This window comes from Danio rerio, chromosome 3 (assembly GCF_052040795.2).
Source record: "Danio rerio strain M-AB ecotype USA chromosome 3, GRCz13ab, whole genome shotgun sequence".
NCBI classification, from domain to species: Eukaryota; Metazoa; Chordata; class Actinopteri; order Cypriniformes; family Danionidae; genus Danio; species Danio rerio.
The window spans coordinates 6166708-6181858 of record NC_141023.1 but is presented as its reverse complement, the minus strand read 5'-3'; the positions used below and the strand labels follow the sequence as shown (position 1 = coordinate 6181858).

Genomic DNA, 15151 nt, shown 5'->3' with positions numbered 1-15151 from the left:
TAGTATTGCTCCGTTTTGTTGGAATAATCATTTCACAAGTCTAAAAATTGCCTTGCTCTGTGACACATCGGCTGCGTCCGAAACCGCCTACTACTCAGTAAATACTGCATTTGAATTGAAACGTACTACTCGGCTGTTAGAAAAGTACGTTCTATACAGTATGAATGTGAAAAGTATGAATGGAATTCGGACGTACTACATCCGCCATTTTGTCATGGTCACGTGACCTACCTGCGTCAATTGCGTCGCTTTACTCCCATTCATAAATTCGCTCACGGGGCATCATGGGATAGCGCAGCATGCATGGGATGCCTACTCTAGAATCTCGCCGGAAGTAGTAGGTCATCCTGGTACTTCTCACATACTGATTGTCGAATTCTATGAATTCGGACATACTACTCGGCTCGCATACTGATTTTAGCGTACTATATAGTATGGAAGTATGCGGTTTCGGACGCAGCCATCCTCTCTCCTGAATCCAAAATACTCCAAAATGACTGTCTTTGAATTTCTCCTTGGCACCAAATCTTTTTTTTTTTTTGATCTGCATCCATAATTTATGCTCTTTCCTCCTGCTCGCCTATTCGGTTCTTCCACTTAACTTCGTCATGCGCAGAGTGAGCTGGTTAACATAATAGCTATATTTGCCCGGTGCGCTACGTCAGCTCTGATTGGTTAACATATTAATATCATGCGCACAAGAACATATTCTGAATAAAATTCTAAATAAATTAATAGATAAAAATTGCAGCCTTTTGCGATTTAGAAATTGCGTGTGCTTAAGTTGCGAATTTTTTTTTTTTTTTTTGCAATCGCGATTAATTGCACAGCCCTAATGTTTACTATTAGAAGCTGGTTTTATTCCCACACTACTGACACACACCTTTGTTTAAACCCCTTATAAAAGTGATTATTGCGCAATAGGTAGTCTTGAAATAAAGATGTTACCACAAAAGACATAACGCTTCGGTCTGAGGGATCCAAAGAATGTGTAACTGAAGTTCCCCGCGAAAGTTATTGTGTTATCAGAGAAAATGGAGGACTAAAAGGTCTTAAATGTAGCTTGTTACACTCTTTAGACACTCTGTAAAATTTGCAGTCAAACATCATATAACATATTGATATTAATCAGTCATTTTCCACCAAATGGTCTGAGCTGCTCCACATTCATTTTGCAACTATAAACTCTCCCTGAATGATGCCTCGTGACTCTTATTACTCCAATGGGATTTTAGGAGAAACATCAGAGATATTTACAGTAAATCTCGTTCTGCTGCTGTCACGAGGTGCTTGGCTGACCACATCATGTGAAGCTTTTTCTAACATTAGACGTCTTAGGGGAGACAGTATTGATTTTTACTTAAACTACAGTTGAAGTCAGAATTATTAGCCCCCTTTTGATTTTTTTTTTCTTTTTTAAATATTTCCCGAATGATGTTTAACAGAGCAAGGAAATTTTCGCAGTATGTCTGATAATATTTTTTCTTCTGGAGAAAGTCTTATTTGGTTTATTTCGTCTAGAAAAAAAGCAGTTATTAATTTTTTGAAAAACCATTTTTGGGACAAAATTATTAGCCCCTTTAAGCTATATATTTTCCGATAGTCTACAGAACAAACCATCGTTATACAATAACTTGCCTAATTACCCTAACCTGCCTAGTTAACCTTATTAACCCAGTTAAGCCTTTAAATGTCACTTTAAGCTGTGTAGAAGTGTCTTGAAAAATATCTAGTCAAATATTATTTACTGTCATCATGACAAAGATAAAATAAAAAGGTTATTAGAAATAGGATTTTAAAAATGTATGCTTTATGCTTAGAAATATGCTGAAACAATCTGCCCTCCATTAAACAGAAATTGGGGAAAAAAATAAACAGGGGCGCTAATAATTAAGGGAGGCTAATAATTCTGACTTCAACTGTACATGCAGCTGTGTGTGTGTGTGTGTGTGTGAGTGATCTGAACTGACACTAATACACACGCACTAAGGGTGCTTTCACACCTGTGAATCGATTCAGTTGTTCCAAAACAGAGATTACAATTGTTACATTGTTGCTCTTTGCTCTTGGAGCGGTTCGCTTTCACACTGCAAAGTTTCTAAACGGACCAAAAGAGCTAAAACAAGTCACGTGCGAGTAAACTCTCCTCACATTGGTCAGAGTGTCAGGGTTTATTTTGCAGCGTCCCGCTCAGCTGTCAGGAGAGGTGGTGGTTTGGTGGTGATTGACAGGGTGCGCGCGCGACATGTCTGAGGTGAGACACGGTGGGGAGGGGTGAGAAGGGTGCGCAACGATGCCTATTTGAGGACCGGGAGGGAGACGCGAGATTACCGGGAGATCATCACTCGTTTGCGGTCATCCGGAGACTCGCGAAACTTCCCGTCCTACTCATAATTCTCTCTTCATATAGCCGTAAGCCTATTACATATCCATAAAACACTGTGATATAACCGCGCTCGGATCGGATCGCTTTCTCACTGCAATCGAACCGCTCCAGGGTTAGTTTCAATCGAGCCGAGACCACCTCATTCAAGCGATCTCGGAGCGATTACTTTGGCGCGGAACAGAGCGATTGCCCTGTTCACATATGCCAAACGAACCGCGCTAACTGGGCAAACGAGACACGTTCCGAAACAAAAGTGTAGGTGTGAAAGCACCCTAAGACTCTTACTGGTGTCTGGTGTCTCAGTTTGCTGTCAGACAAACACATTTATATCATTAGAGCAGAGTCAGGTTAACTGAGGACAACTGAACAGACACACACACACACAATACACACTTACAAATTGTAATTGATTCTAATGTTCTGTTAATTTGTATCCAGATTTTAAATGGTGAAGTCTGTGGATTGTAATTGTACTGTTAGTAATATTTTGGACTGGTCATTGGTTGATTTATTATAAAGTGATTCAGTGCTTATTCATTTCTTGAAACAAATGCACCAATATTTATAAGGAAACAATACATGTACAACATATAGGTTGAATATTCATAAGTAATCTCTGTAATTGTTCTGTGTGTCAGGCCACGGCGCAGATGGAGGGCAGGTTGTGTGATTTTGTCCACTCGTACTGTCCTGAGAACGTCCTGCCTCTGGCTGACGGGGTCCTCAGCTTCATCCATCACCAGATCATCGAGCTGTCCAGAGACTGCCTGACCAAATCTAGAGAGGGCCTCATCACATCCGTCTACTTCTTTGAGCTGCAGGAGAATCTGGAGAAACTTCTGGATGATGTAAGTGATGTGCTGTTCTATATGCTGCCTAGAAGTTTGCCATGAATAAATAGTCTAGAAATAAATAAGAGAAGTAAGAAACATTTTATAATTAGTAGAGATGCAGAGATAAGATTTTTTTATGACGTTTTTAACAAAACATATTTGTCCGATACCAGTATTGGTAAAAATGGTAGCTAGTTTTTAAATTTACATTTAATTCATTTTACTGACAAAAAAAGGTTGAATTCATTGAGCATTCAACGGTCAAACATTTTATAAGATGCAGAAATTAAGATAAAAATGTGTTCCAAACACCTCAGCAACTGCATAGCAACCTTTCAAAGTGTTCCAAGTATCTCAGCAACCATATAGCAACATTCTAACGTGTCCCAAGTATCTCAGCAACCGCATAGCAACATTCTAAGGTGGCCTAAATACCTCAGCAACCACATAGCAACATTCTAAACCGTGTTCCAAACACCCAGCAACCACATAGCAACATTCTAAACCGTGTTCCAAACACCCAGCAACCACATAGCAACATTCTAAACCGTGTTCCAAACACCCCAGCAACCACATAGCAACATTCTAAACCCTGTTCCAAACACCCTCGCAACCACATAGCAACATTCTAAACAGTGTTTCAAACACCCCAGCAACCACATAGCAACATTCTAAACAGTGTTCCAAACACCCAGCAACCACATAGCAACATTCTAAACAGTGTTCTAAACACCCCAGCAACCACATAGCAACATTCTAAACCGTGTTCCAAACACCCAGCAACCACATAGCAACATTCTAAACCGTGTTCCAAACACCCAGCAACCACATAGCAACATTCTAAACCGTGTTCCAAACACCTCAGCAACCACATAGCAACATGTTCCAAACACCCAGCAACCACATAGCAACATTCTAAACCGTGTTCCAAACGCCCAGCAACCACATAGCAACATTCTAAACCGTGTTCCAAACACCCCAGCAACCACATAGCAACATTCTAAACCCTGTTCCAAACACCCTCGCAACCACATAGCAACATTCTAAACAGTGTTTCAAACACCCCAGCAACCACATAGCAACATTCTAAACAGTGTTCCAAACACCCAGCAACCACATAGCAACATTCTAAACAGTGTTCTAAACACCCCAGCAACCACATAGCAACATTCTAAACCGTGTTCCAAACACCCAGCAACCACATAGCAACATTCTAAACCGTGTTCCAAACACCTCAGCAACCACATAGCAACATGTTCCAAACACCCAGCAACCACATAGCAACATTCTAAACCGTGTTCCAAACACCCCAGCAACCACATAGCAACATTCTAAACCCTGTTCCAAACACCCTCGCAACCACATAGCAACATTCTAAACAGTGTTTCAAACACCCAGCAACCACATAGCAACATTCTAAACAGTGTTCCAAACACCCCAGCAACCACATAGCAACATTCTAAACAGTGTTCCAAACACCCCAGCAACCACATAGCAACATTCTAAACAGTGTTCCAAACACCTTAGCAACCCCATAGCAACATTCTAAACAGTGTTCCAAACACCCAGCAACCACATAGCAACATTCTAAACAGTGTTCCAAACACCCCAGCAACCACATAGCAACATTCTAAACAGTGTTCCAAACACCTTAGCAACCCCATAGCAACATTCTAAACAGTGTTCCAAACACCTTAGCAACCACATAGAAACATTCTAAATAGTATTCCAAACACCTCAGCAACCACATAGCAACATTCTAAAGTGTTCCAAACACCCAGCAACCACATAGCAACATTCTAAACAGTGTTCCAAAAACCCTGCAACCACATAGCAACATTCTAAACCGTGTTCCAAACAACCAGCAACCACATAGCAACATTCTAAACAGTGTTCCAAACCCCTCTACAACTGCATAGCAACATTATAAAAACTATTCTGTACACTCCAGCAACCACATAGCAACAGTTGTAAACAATGTAATTAGCAGGGATACACTGGGATCTTTTTAGATTTTTAAGTAAAAGCTTTAAGTCGAAACCGATATTGGTCAATTACTTGCAAAAAAATCAGCATTAAATCAATGTTATTAACTAAAAGCGGGATGATCCATTGAGCATTACAAAAAAAAAAACAATATCACTATCTTCAAATGTTCAATATTTCTTTAAACAACCTGTTATTTAATTTGACACGTAATATAACATATTTAACAAATAACCTTAACAAATAAAGCCAGGGTTGTTATTGTATGTAAATGATCAGCTTTTGTGCTCCAGAAAAGGATCGACTCACTAAAGTGCAGCCAGTTTCTTTATTTTCCAAGTCGTTTTAACCCAAACCAGCCAATGCTTTTGTGTCAGTGCATGAGTGGGTGCACATCAGCTGCTTTCCCCATGACATATATTTTGTCTTTTGCAGGCATACAAATGCTGAATCATTGTCTCCAAGTTATTCATAGAGCCTTGTTATCTGCATTTTCATATTATTGCTGATATATTGGTGCATCCCTTATAATTATTAGTCTGGAAATAAATGTTCATTGTGTGCATATTGATATATTTGATTTTAGATATCAGCACTGATCATGTTTCTTTGTGTCTGTGTGTGTGTGTGTGTGTGTGTGTGTCAGGCGTATAAGCGGTCAGAGAGTTCAGAGTTGACCTTTGTCACAGAGTTGGTAAAGAAGATCTTCTTCATCATCGCTCGACCTGCTCGACTTCTGGAGTGTTTGGTGAGATATTTTTGGCTTTGTTATTGCCCATTATATAACATGATGCTCTAAACCGCTTTAGAAGCCAACAACACAGGCCTGGCGATTGCCATTTTCACTCCGACGTCAGAAAAGTAATTTTAACAAGAATCACTGCAAAACACACAAAAGAATGAGAGTTGAACCTGCGGCTGCATTAGCATTTAGATTGGAAGCAGTGTGTTAGTGTTATCACTGACCTTCTGTGATCCACCGCCTCTAAATCTCTCACAGTCATTGGAAAATGTTTCTGTGCTGCTCCAGGATTAAACCACTTCAAGCGTTTATTATCCCTGTTAAACGGAGACGCTCTGTAATGGGCTTCTCGCAGTACGTCTGGCTGTTGTTCATGTACTTCAGCAAATTACAAATGCTCAGTTTAATTCAGCTTCACTTCAAGACTAAACTCTATTAGGCCAGTCACCTTAGAAACCACATAATGTAGCAACTGCCTAAAAGTATCTAAACACCCCGGCAACCGCATAGCAACATTCTAAACAGTGTTTAAAACACCTCAGCAACCGCAGAGCAACAATCTAACAAATGTTTAAAACACCTCAGCAATCGTGTAGCAACGTTGAAAAACCTGTTCAAACACCTTAGCAACCCCATAGCAACATTCTAAACAGTGTTCCAAACACCTCAGCAACCACATAGCAACATTCTAAAGAGCGTTTCAAACACCTTAGCAACCCCATAGCAACATTCTAAACAGTGTTTTAAACACCTTAGCAACCACATAGCAACATTCTAAACAGTGTTTCAAACACCTTAGCAACCCCATGGCAACATTCTAAACAGTGTTCCAAACACCTTAGCAACCACATAGAAACATTCTAAATAGTATTCCAAACACCTCAGCAACCACATAGCAACATTCTAAACAGTGTTCCAAACACCTTAGCAACCACATAGCAAAATTCTAAATAGTATCCCAAACACCTCAGCAACCACATGGCAACATTCTAAACAATGTTCCAAACACCTTAGCAACCCCATAGCAACATTCTAAACAGTGTTCCAAACACCTCAGCAACCACATAGCAACATTCTAAACAGTGTTTCAAACACCTTAGCAACCCCATAGCAACATTCTAAATAGTATTCCAAGCACCTCAGCAACCACATAGCAACATTCTAAACAGTGTTTCAAACACCTTAGCAACCCCATAGCAACATTCTAAATAGTATTCCAAGCACCTCAGCAACCACATAGCAACATTCTAAACAGTGTTTCAAACACCTAAGCAACCACATAGCAACATTCTAAATAGTATTCCAAGCACCTCAGCAACCACATAGCAACATTCTAAACAGTGTTCCAAACACCTTAGCAACCCCATAGCAACATTCTAAACAGTGTTCTAAACACCTTAGCAACCACATAGAAACATTCTAAATAGTATTCCAAACACCTCAGCAACCACATAGCAACATTCTAAATAGTATCCCAAACACCTCAGCAACCACATGGCAACATTCTAAACAGTGTTCCAAACACCTTAGCAACCACATAGAAACATTCTAAATAGTATTCCAAACACCTCAGCAACCACATAGCAACATTCTAAACAGTGTTCCAAACACCTTAGCAACCACATAGAAACATTCTAAATAGTATTCCAAACACCTTAGCAACCACATAGCAACATTCTAAAAAGTTCCAAACACCTCAGCAACCACATAGCAACATTCTAAAAAGTCCCAAAGACCTTAGCAACCATTATATACTATACAGTAGCAGCAGTATGAGTGTCTGACCTGCTGTGTGCAGGAGTTTAACCCTGAAGAGTTCTACCATCTGCTGGAAGCGGCTGAAGATCACGCTAAAGAAGGTCACCTGATGAAGACGGACATCCCGCGCTACATCATCAGTCAGCTGGGTCTGACACGAGACCCTCTGGAGGGTGAGAGACCACACGCACACCCACTCACACACACCCACACACATCACTGCTGTCATCACAGAGGAGCTGTCAGGTGATCACTGACCGACTGTGACGTCTGTGTTTCAGAGATGGTCAGTCGGGAGCATTATGACAGCGAGGGTCCCGTCACACCAGAGACAGACGACTCTGCAGAGGTCTGAACACACACACACACACACTTGTACAGCTATCTTGATGGGGACATCATATAGATATGCACTGTACAGACTGTATATTGTGTCATTTTCTCCAACTCTATCCCTTAAACCAGCAAACAATCTGCACTTTTATCCTTTCAAAACCCCTAGTTTTCTCATGAGGACCAAAACTGGTCCCCACAAGATCAAAATGTACTGATATTGCTATACTTGTGGGGACATTCGGGAATACTTGCACAGTCACTCACTCATCATCATTTTCAGATATCCTGGTGCTATTTCAGAGAAATGATGTTACAAGAGTATAATGAGGATGTGCAAGAGAGCGTGATGGGATTTTGAAGGGATTTTCTCTTTTCCAGGGAAAAATGAAACCCATGAAGCCACCAGGAGAGGCAGATTTCCAAACCATCAAACTCATCAGCAATGGAGCCTACGGGTAAACTAACACACACTGTACAGACTGTGTCCAATTCCAAACACCCCAGCACCCCAGTTTATTTACATTTGTACAGTTGTGTGTAGATACTGTACACATGACAGAGGTTGCTTTGTGTTTTTTCAGCGAGGTGTATCTGGTCCGTCATCTGGAGACCCGGCAGCGCTTCGCGATGAAGAAAATCAACAAGCAGAACCTGATTCTGAGGAACCAGATCCAGCAGGCGTTTGTGGAGCGAGACATCCTGACCTTTGCTGAGAACCCGTTCGTGGTCAGCATGTTCTGCTCCTTTGAGACCAGAAGACACCTGTGTATGGTCATGGAGTATGTGGAGGGTGAGACGCAGCATAGTATCATTCTAGAACAGGGGTGGGCAAATTTGGTCCTGGAGGGCCGGTGTCCTGCATAGTTTAGCTGCAACACTAATCAAACACACCTGAACATAGTGTTTTCAAGATCACTAGAAATCTATTAAGCAGGTGTGTGTGATTAGAGTTGGAGCTCCACCGGCCCTCCAGGAACGAGTTTGCCCAGCCCTGTTCTAGAAACTATTCCAAACACCCCAGCAACTGCATAGCAACATTCTAAAAAGTGTTCTGAGCACCTTAGTAACCACAAAGCAACATTCTAAATCAGTACCAAACACCTCAGCAACCACATAACAACATTCTAAAAACTGTTCCAAACATCTTAGCAACCACAAATTGTGACAACATTCTTAAAATGTTATAAACACCTTAGCAACCACATAGCAATATTTTTAAAAGGGTTCTAAACACCTTAGCAACCACATAGCAACATTCTAAAACAGTTCTTAACACCATAGCCACCACATAGAAACATTCTAAAAAGTGTTCCAAACACCTTAGCAACCGCACAGTAACATTCTAAAAAGTGTTCTAAACACCTTAGCAACTGCATAGTACCATTGTAAAAAGTGTTCCAAACATCTTAGCAACCGCATAATAACATTTAAATGTTCCAAACACCTTAGCAACCACATAGCAACATTGTAAAAATTGCTCTAAACACTATAGCAACCACATTTTAACAATTCTAAAAAGTGTTGCAAACACCTTAGCAACCACATAGTAGCGTTCTAAAAAGTGTTCTAAACACCTCAGCAACCACATAGTAATGTTCTAAAAAGTGTTCCAAACACCTTAGCAACTGCATAGTAACATTCTAAAAAGTGTTCCAAACACATTAGCAACCACATAGTAACGTTCTAAAAAGTGTCCTAAACACCATAGCAACCACAGTGACAACATTCTAAAAAGTGTTCTAAACACCTTAGCAACTGCATAGTAACGTTCTAAAAAGTGTTCCAAACACCTTAGCAACCACATAGTAACGTTCTAAAAAGTGTTCCAAACACCTTAGCAACTGCATAGTAACATTCTAAAAAGTGTTCCAAACACCTTAGCAACCACATAGTAACGTTCTAAAAAGTGTTCTAAACACCTTAGCAACTGCATAGTAACGTTCTAAAAAGTGTTCCAAACACCTTAGCAACCACATAGTAACGTTCTAAAAAGTGTTCCAAACACCTTAGCAACTGCATAGTAACATTCTAAAAAGTGTTCCAAACACCTTAGCAACCACATAGTAACGTTCTAAAAAGTGTTCTAAACACCTTAGCAACTGCATAGTAACATTCTAAAAAGTGTTCTAAACACCTTAGCAACTGCATAGTAACATTCTAAAAAGTGTTCTAAACACCTTAGCAACCACATAGTAACGTTCTAAAAAGTGTTCCAAACACCTTAGCAACTGCATAGTAACGTTCTAAAAAGTGTTCTAAACACCTTAGCAACCACAGTGACAACATTCTAAAAAGTGTTTTGAACATCTTAGCAACCCCATAGCAATATTCTAAAAAGTGTTCCAAACACCCTAGCAACCACATATGAATGAGCCGAGATGTTGATGAGATTTATCTGTGTTTCTTCTTCAGGAGGTGATTGTGCCACACTGCTCAAAAACATCGGAGCGCTGCCTGTGGAAATGGCCCGTATGTACTTTGCAGAAACCGTCCTGGCTCTGGAGTACATCCACAACTATGGCATCGTGCATCGAGATCTCAAACCTGACAAGTAAGACGCCACCTAGTGGACGAGGACAGCAGAATATAGGTGTCGTCCTCCTGTGAAAGGAATATATGTTTCAAATATTTTCCAAGAGCTGTTTAACAGGGAGAAGCTTTTTGAACATAATAGTTTTAAAAGTTAATTTTCCATGTATATGAATACAAATGTCACATGAGGGCGAGTAATTTTGTCTTCTGAATGATTTTTGTTTAATGATAATGGCCGCGGGAATATAATTGATTAAATCACCATGCACAATTAATTAAAGGATTGCTGGGATTGGTTTCCCATCTGCTGGATGATAATGATGATGATGGTGATGATGACAGCACTTCCTGTGTGAGATTAGTGCGAATGGTTTCATTTGGACAGACTGTGTTATGTAATTAAACACATGACAGATGTGCCGTCTCAAATCCTCTCTCTCTTTCTCATCAGTCTGCTCATCACGTCAATGGGTCACATTAAACTCACCGATTTCGGTTTGTCCAAAATGGGCCTCATGAGTCTCACCACAAATTTGTATGAAGGACACATCGAGAAGGACACCAGGGAGTTCCTGGATAAACAGGTACGAGGAAAACACCGTTTACAAGTGTCACTGTCTGATGATGAAGCCTGTGTGCAACACGCTGATAACAATTACAAACACCTTAGCAACTGCATTTAAAGATGATGCACAGACACCTTAGTGCAGTGCTCCCCAACCTTTTTTTCACCGCGGACGGTTGTCAATTTTACAACGTAAAATTCGGGGGGGTTGGGGGGTCTTGACGTGAACACAGCTGCTGCGCTCGTGCATCCAGGTTAATCATGGACAACTCAGTGCGCATGTGCTAGTTGCACTATCGCGGTCTGATTATGTTTCAAACAAGTTTTATATGCATCAAATACATAACATCTGTGCCAAACATCTCAACTGACGAACATATTAACAATAATACAACTGTATAGCCGAATTAAATTAATGCATTGGCATGTTACAGCCCTAATGCGTATGATTATGTGAATAATCATACTCCATATAAATACATATTGCATTGATTTCGTGTACTTACTTAGCGATGCACGCACACATATATGTAGGGACGGCTGACGTGAAACTGACGTTTCGACACAGTTTCGAGATCCCAAAGTGCAAGCGTTTCGTAAGACTGCACCAAAGCATAATCCGAAGCACCCAAGTCACGTGACTAAAGTGTTTCCACACTCCTGGTCACATGACTACAGCGATTCAAAGCATGGATCAGCTTAAAAGCGTTTCGAGACCCGGCGAATCTTTATTTTGCCGCCAAGGTCGAAAAAATTCCCGTTTCATATGGCCTAGTGGACTGTAAGTATGCACGCTGATACTGTGCTTCGAATTACGTTTTGGGTTCGAATCCCGACTTGTACAAATACTCTGAAATCATGGTTTCGTGTATTTAATCATGTTTCTGTTTTGTGTAGCCTAAATAGGATACAGCTGCAGTTACGCCATCAATAAAGCATCATTTTTGTAACACTGTAAAACTATAATTAATAATTTTACAGTACTGTGATGGTTGGGTTTAGGGTTTGGGTAGACGTTAATAAAATACAATAAATGAGAAATTTAATGAATAATAAAAATAATTCTTGATAACTTCAGGCCACAGTTTTTGATCTAGCAACAACCCTGTTTTAAGACCAAAACAAGACATATTTATTCACAAATTGTTTATTCGGATATCAGACCAATGTTGAAACAAAACGATACAAGAGCAAAGCATTACCAACTGGTATTAAAGCATTTCAAAACGACATCAGCCTGGATTCTAACCCACTATCCCCACACGGTAGTCAAATACCTTAACCGCTCCACTATATTACCTGAAGGTTCAAGCATACAAAGTGGGATTTAATGCCTCAATTTGCTCAACTGTTCTTTGCTGAAGGTGTTTCAGTGCAATACATTAAAAAAATGACCACTAGGTGTCACTGTAGAGTGGGGTTTCGAAACGTTTCGAAGCTTCGACACATTTGCTTCGACTGTTTCAGTATTTTACGAAGCTTCGCTTTGCCCACCACTAATAACATCTGTGCCAAACATCTCAACTGACGAACATATTAACAATAGTACAACTGTATAGCCGAATTAAATGTATGCATTGGCATGTTACAGCCCTAATGTGTATGATTATGTGAAACTCCATATAGATACATATTGCAATTATTTCGGCTACTTACTTAGCGATGCACGCACACATAAATGCACAATCCTTAAATGTTTTGCTGATTTGGACTCTATAATACCTGTTTTATAACTTTAAACAATCAACAACCACCACTGCACTATATTCTAGCGATCGTTCTTCCCGCTCCGTGGTGGATTTTGGCATAGTACATTTCACGTGAGATGGCGGGGGTGAGTGGAAGAAACCAAGTCGCGGGGGGAATATTTTCTACAGAAATAATTTATGATTTCTTATGTGGCCCGGTACCAACTGTTCCACGGACCAGTACCGGTCCACGGCCTGGTGGTTGGGGACCACTGCCTTAGAGCATTATTTATTATTTAAATGTTCCTGAATCTGAATAACAGCTTGCTAAATAAAGTATTCCAACATGTTAGCAAACAGCTAAGACTGCTGAAAATGGCTTCAACTTGTATAACTTCAGTTGTACTACACATACCATGGTTAAACTATGTTTAGTGCTGCAAAACAGTGGTCAGTTTGTGGTAGCTATGGTCAACTATGGTAATAACAAACTGGCCATGGTTTTACAATGCTAGCCATAGCTTTTGTAGTACACATGTGGTTTGAAAGTGATTAAAAAGCATGGTTACTGCTTTACGACATTACAGAACCACATGGTGTCAAGCAATATACTGAAAACCATGCCAAAAAGTGTTGCTTTATTTAGCAACAAGCTTACAGGTATTTTTAACACCTTAGCAACTGTGTGAGAACGTATTAACAACTATTCCTATGAAATCAGTATAAACAAGATTATTTTAACATCGCTAGTCTCATTTTAGCACAGTTAAATCTTTATTTCATGAAGCAAGAATCATGTCAGTGCTTTTGAGTGGCTTGTCGTTTGCCCTTAGGTTTGTGGCACACCGGAGTACATCGCCCCTGAGGTGATCCTGCGGCAGGGCTATGGGAAGCCGGTGGACTGGTGGGCGATGGGCATCATCCTCTATGAGTTCCTGGTGGGCTGCGTGCCGTTCTTCGGCGACACTCCAGAGGAGCTGTTCGGTCAGGTGATCTCAGGTAAAGCTGTCAACTATTCCACATTTTATTTAATGACTATAAAAACAAAATGAAGTTCAAACATCATCTAACACCTTTATGCAGAAATGCACGTATACAGTACCGTATATTTGAATCGAGGCATCTATACTTCATCTACTGTGTGTGTTTTGTAGATGATATTGTGTGGCCCGAGGATGATGACGCACTTCCTCCGGACGCACAGCACCTGATCTCATCTTTACTTCAGACCAGCCCACTGCTCAGACTGGGCACAGGTGACCACAGACACACACACACACACACACACACACAACTGCAAACACAACATCCTAAAAACTGCTCCAAACACCTCAGCAACCACATAGCAACATTCAAAAGTGTTCCAAACACCTAAGCAACCGTGTAGCAACATTCTAAAGTGTTTCAAACACCTCAGCAACCACATAGCAACATTCTAAAATGTTCCAAACACCTCAACAACCAGATAGCAACATTCTAGTGTTCCAAACACCTAAGCAACATTTTAAGTGTTCCAAACACCTCAGCAACCACATTGCAACATTCTAAAGTGTTCCAAACACATCAGCAACTGCATGACAACATTCAAAAGTGTTTAAAACACCTCAGCAACCACCATAGCAACGTTCTAAACAGTGTTCCAAACACATCAGAAACTGCATGACAACATTCAAAAGTGTTTAAAACACCTCAGCAACCACATAGCAACGTTCTAAAAGTGTTACAAACACCTAAGCAACCGTGTAGCAACATTCTAAAATGTTCCAAACACTTTAGCGACATTCTAAGTGTTCCAAACACTTCAGCCACCACATAGCAACATTCTAAAATGTTCCAAACACCTCAACAACCACATAGCAACATTCTAAAGTGTTCCAAACACCTAAGCGACATTTTAAGTGTTTCAAACACTTTAGCAACCACCATAGCAACATTCTAAAGTGTTCCAAACACCTAAGATACATTTTAAGTGTTTCAAACACTTTAGCAACCACCATAGCAACATTCTAAAGTGTTCCAAACACCTAAGCGACATTTTAAGTGTTTCAAACACTTTAGCAACCACCATAGCAACATTCTAAAGTGTTCCAAACACCTCAGCAACCACATTGCAACATTCTAAAGTGTTCCAAACACATCAGCAACTGCATGACAACATTCAAAAGTGTTTAAAACACCTCAGCAACCACATAGCAACGTTCTAAAAGTGTTACAAACACCTAAGCAACCGTGTAGCAACATTCTAAAATGTTTCAAACACCTCAGCAACCACATAGCAACTTCTAAAAGTGTTACAAACACATTAGCAACTGCATAGCAGCATTC

General features: G+C 40.3%; 1 protein-coding gene and 1 long non-coding RNA gene across 2 annotated transcripts in view; one reads left to right on the top strand and one right to left on the bottom strand.

The window, feature by feature from the left end:
• Positions 1-15151, top strand: part of mast1b (microtubule associated serine/threonine kinase 1b) — an 88240-nt gene that overhangs the window by 53886 nt on the left and 19203 nt on the right. The window contains exons 8-17 of the mRNA XM_087243486.1: positions 3025-3234; positions 5852-5953; positions 7746-7878; positions 7987-8054; positions 8420-8496; positions 8623-8831; positions 10454-10592; positions 11025-11157; positions 13660-13825; positions 13981-14082. Coding sequence (XP_087099612.1) covers positions 3025-3234; positions 5852-5953; positions 7746-7878; positions 7987-8054; positions 8420-8496; positions 8623-8831; positions 10454-10592; positions 11025-11157; positions 13660-13825; positions 13981-14082 — 1339 coding nt within the window. The remainder of the gene's footprint in view (positions 1-3024; positions 3235-5851; positions 5954-7745; positions 7879-7986; positions 8055-8419; positions 8497-8622; positions 8832-10453; positions 10593-11024; positions 11158-13659; positions 13826-13980; positions 14083-15151) is intronic.
• Positions 2872-7694, bottom strand: LOC141381124 (uncharacterized). Its single transcript, XR_015941955.1, has 3 exons — positions 6785-7694; positions 4197-6741; positions 2872-4079 (listed from the first exon to the last, which is right to left on the bottom strand). It is a non-coding gene; the product is annotated as an uncharacterized LOC141381124 (long non-coding RNA).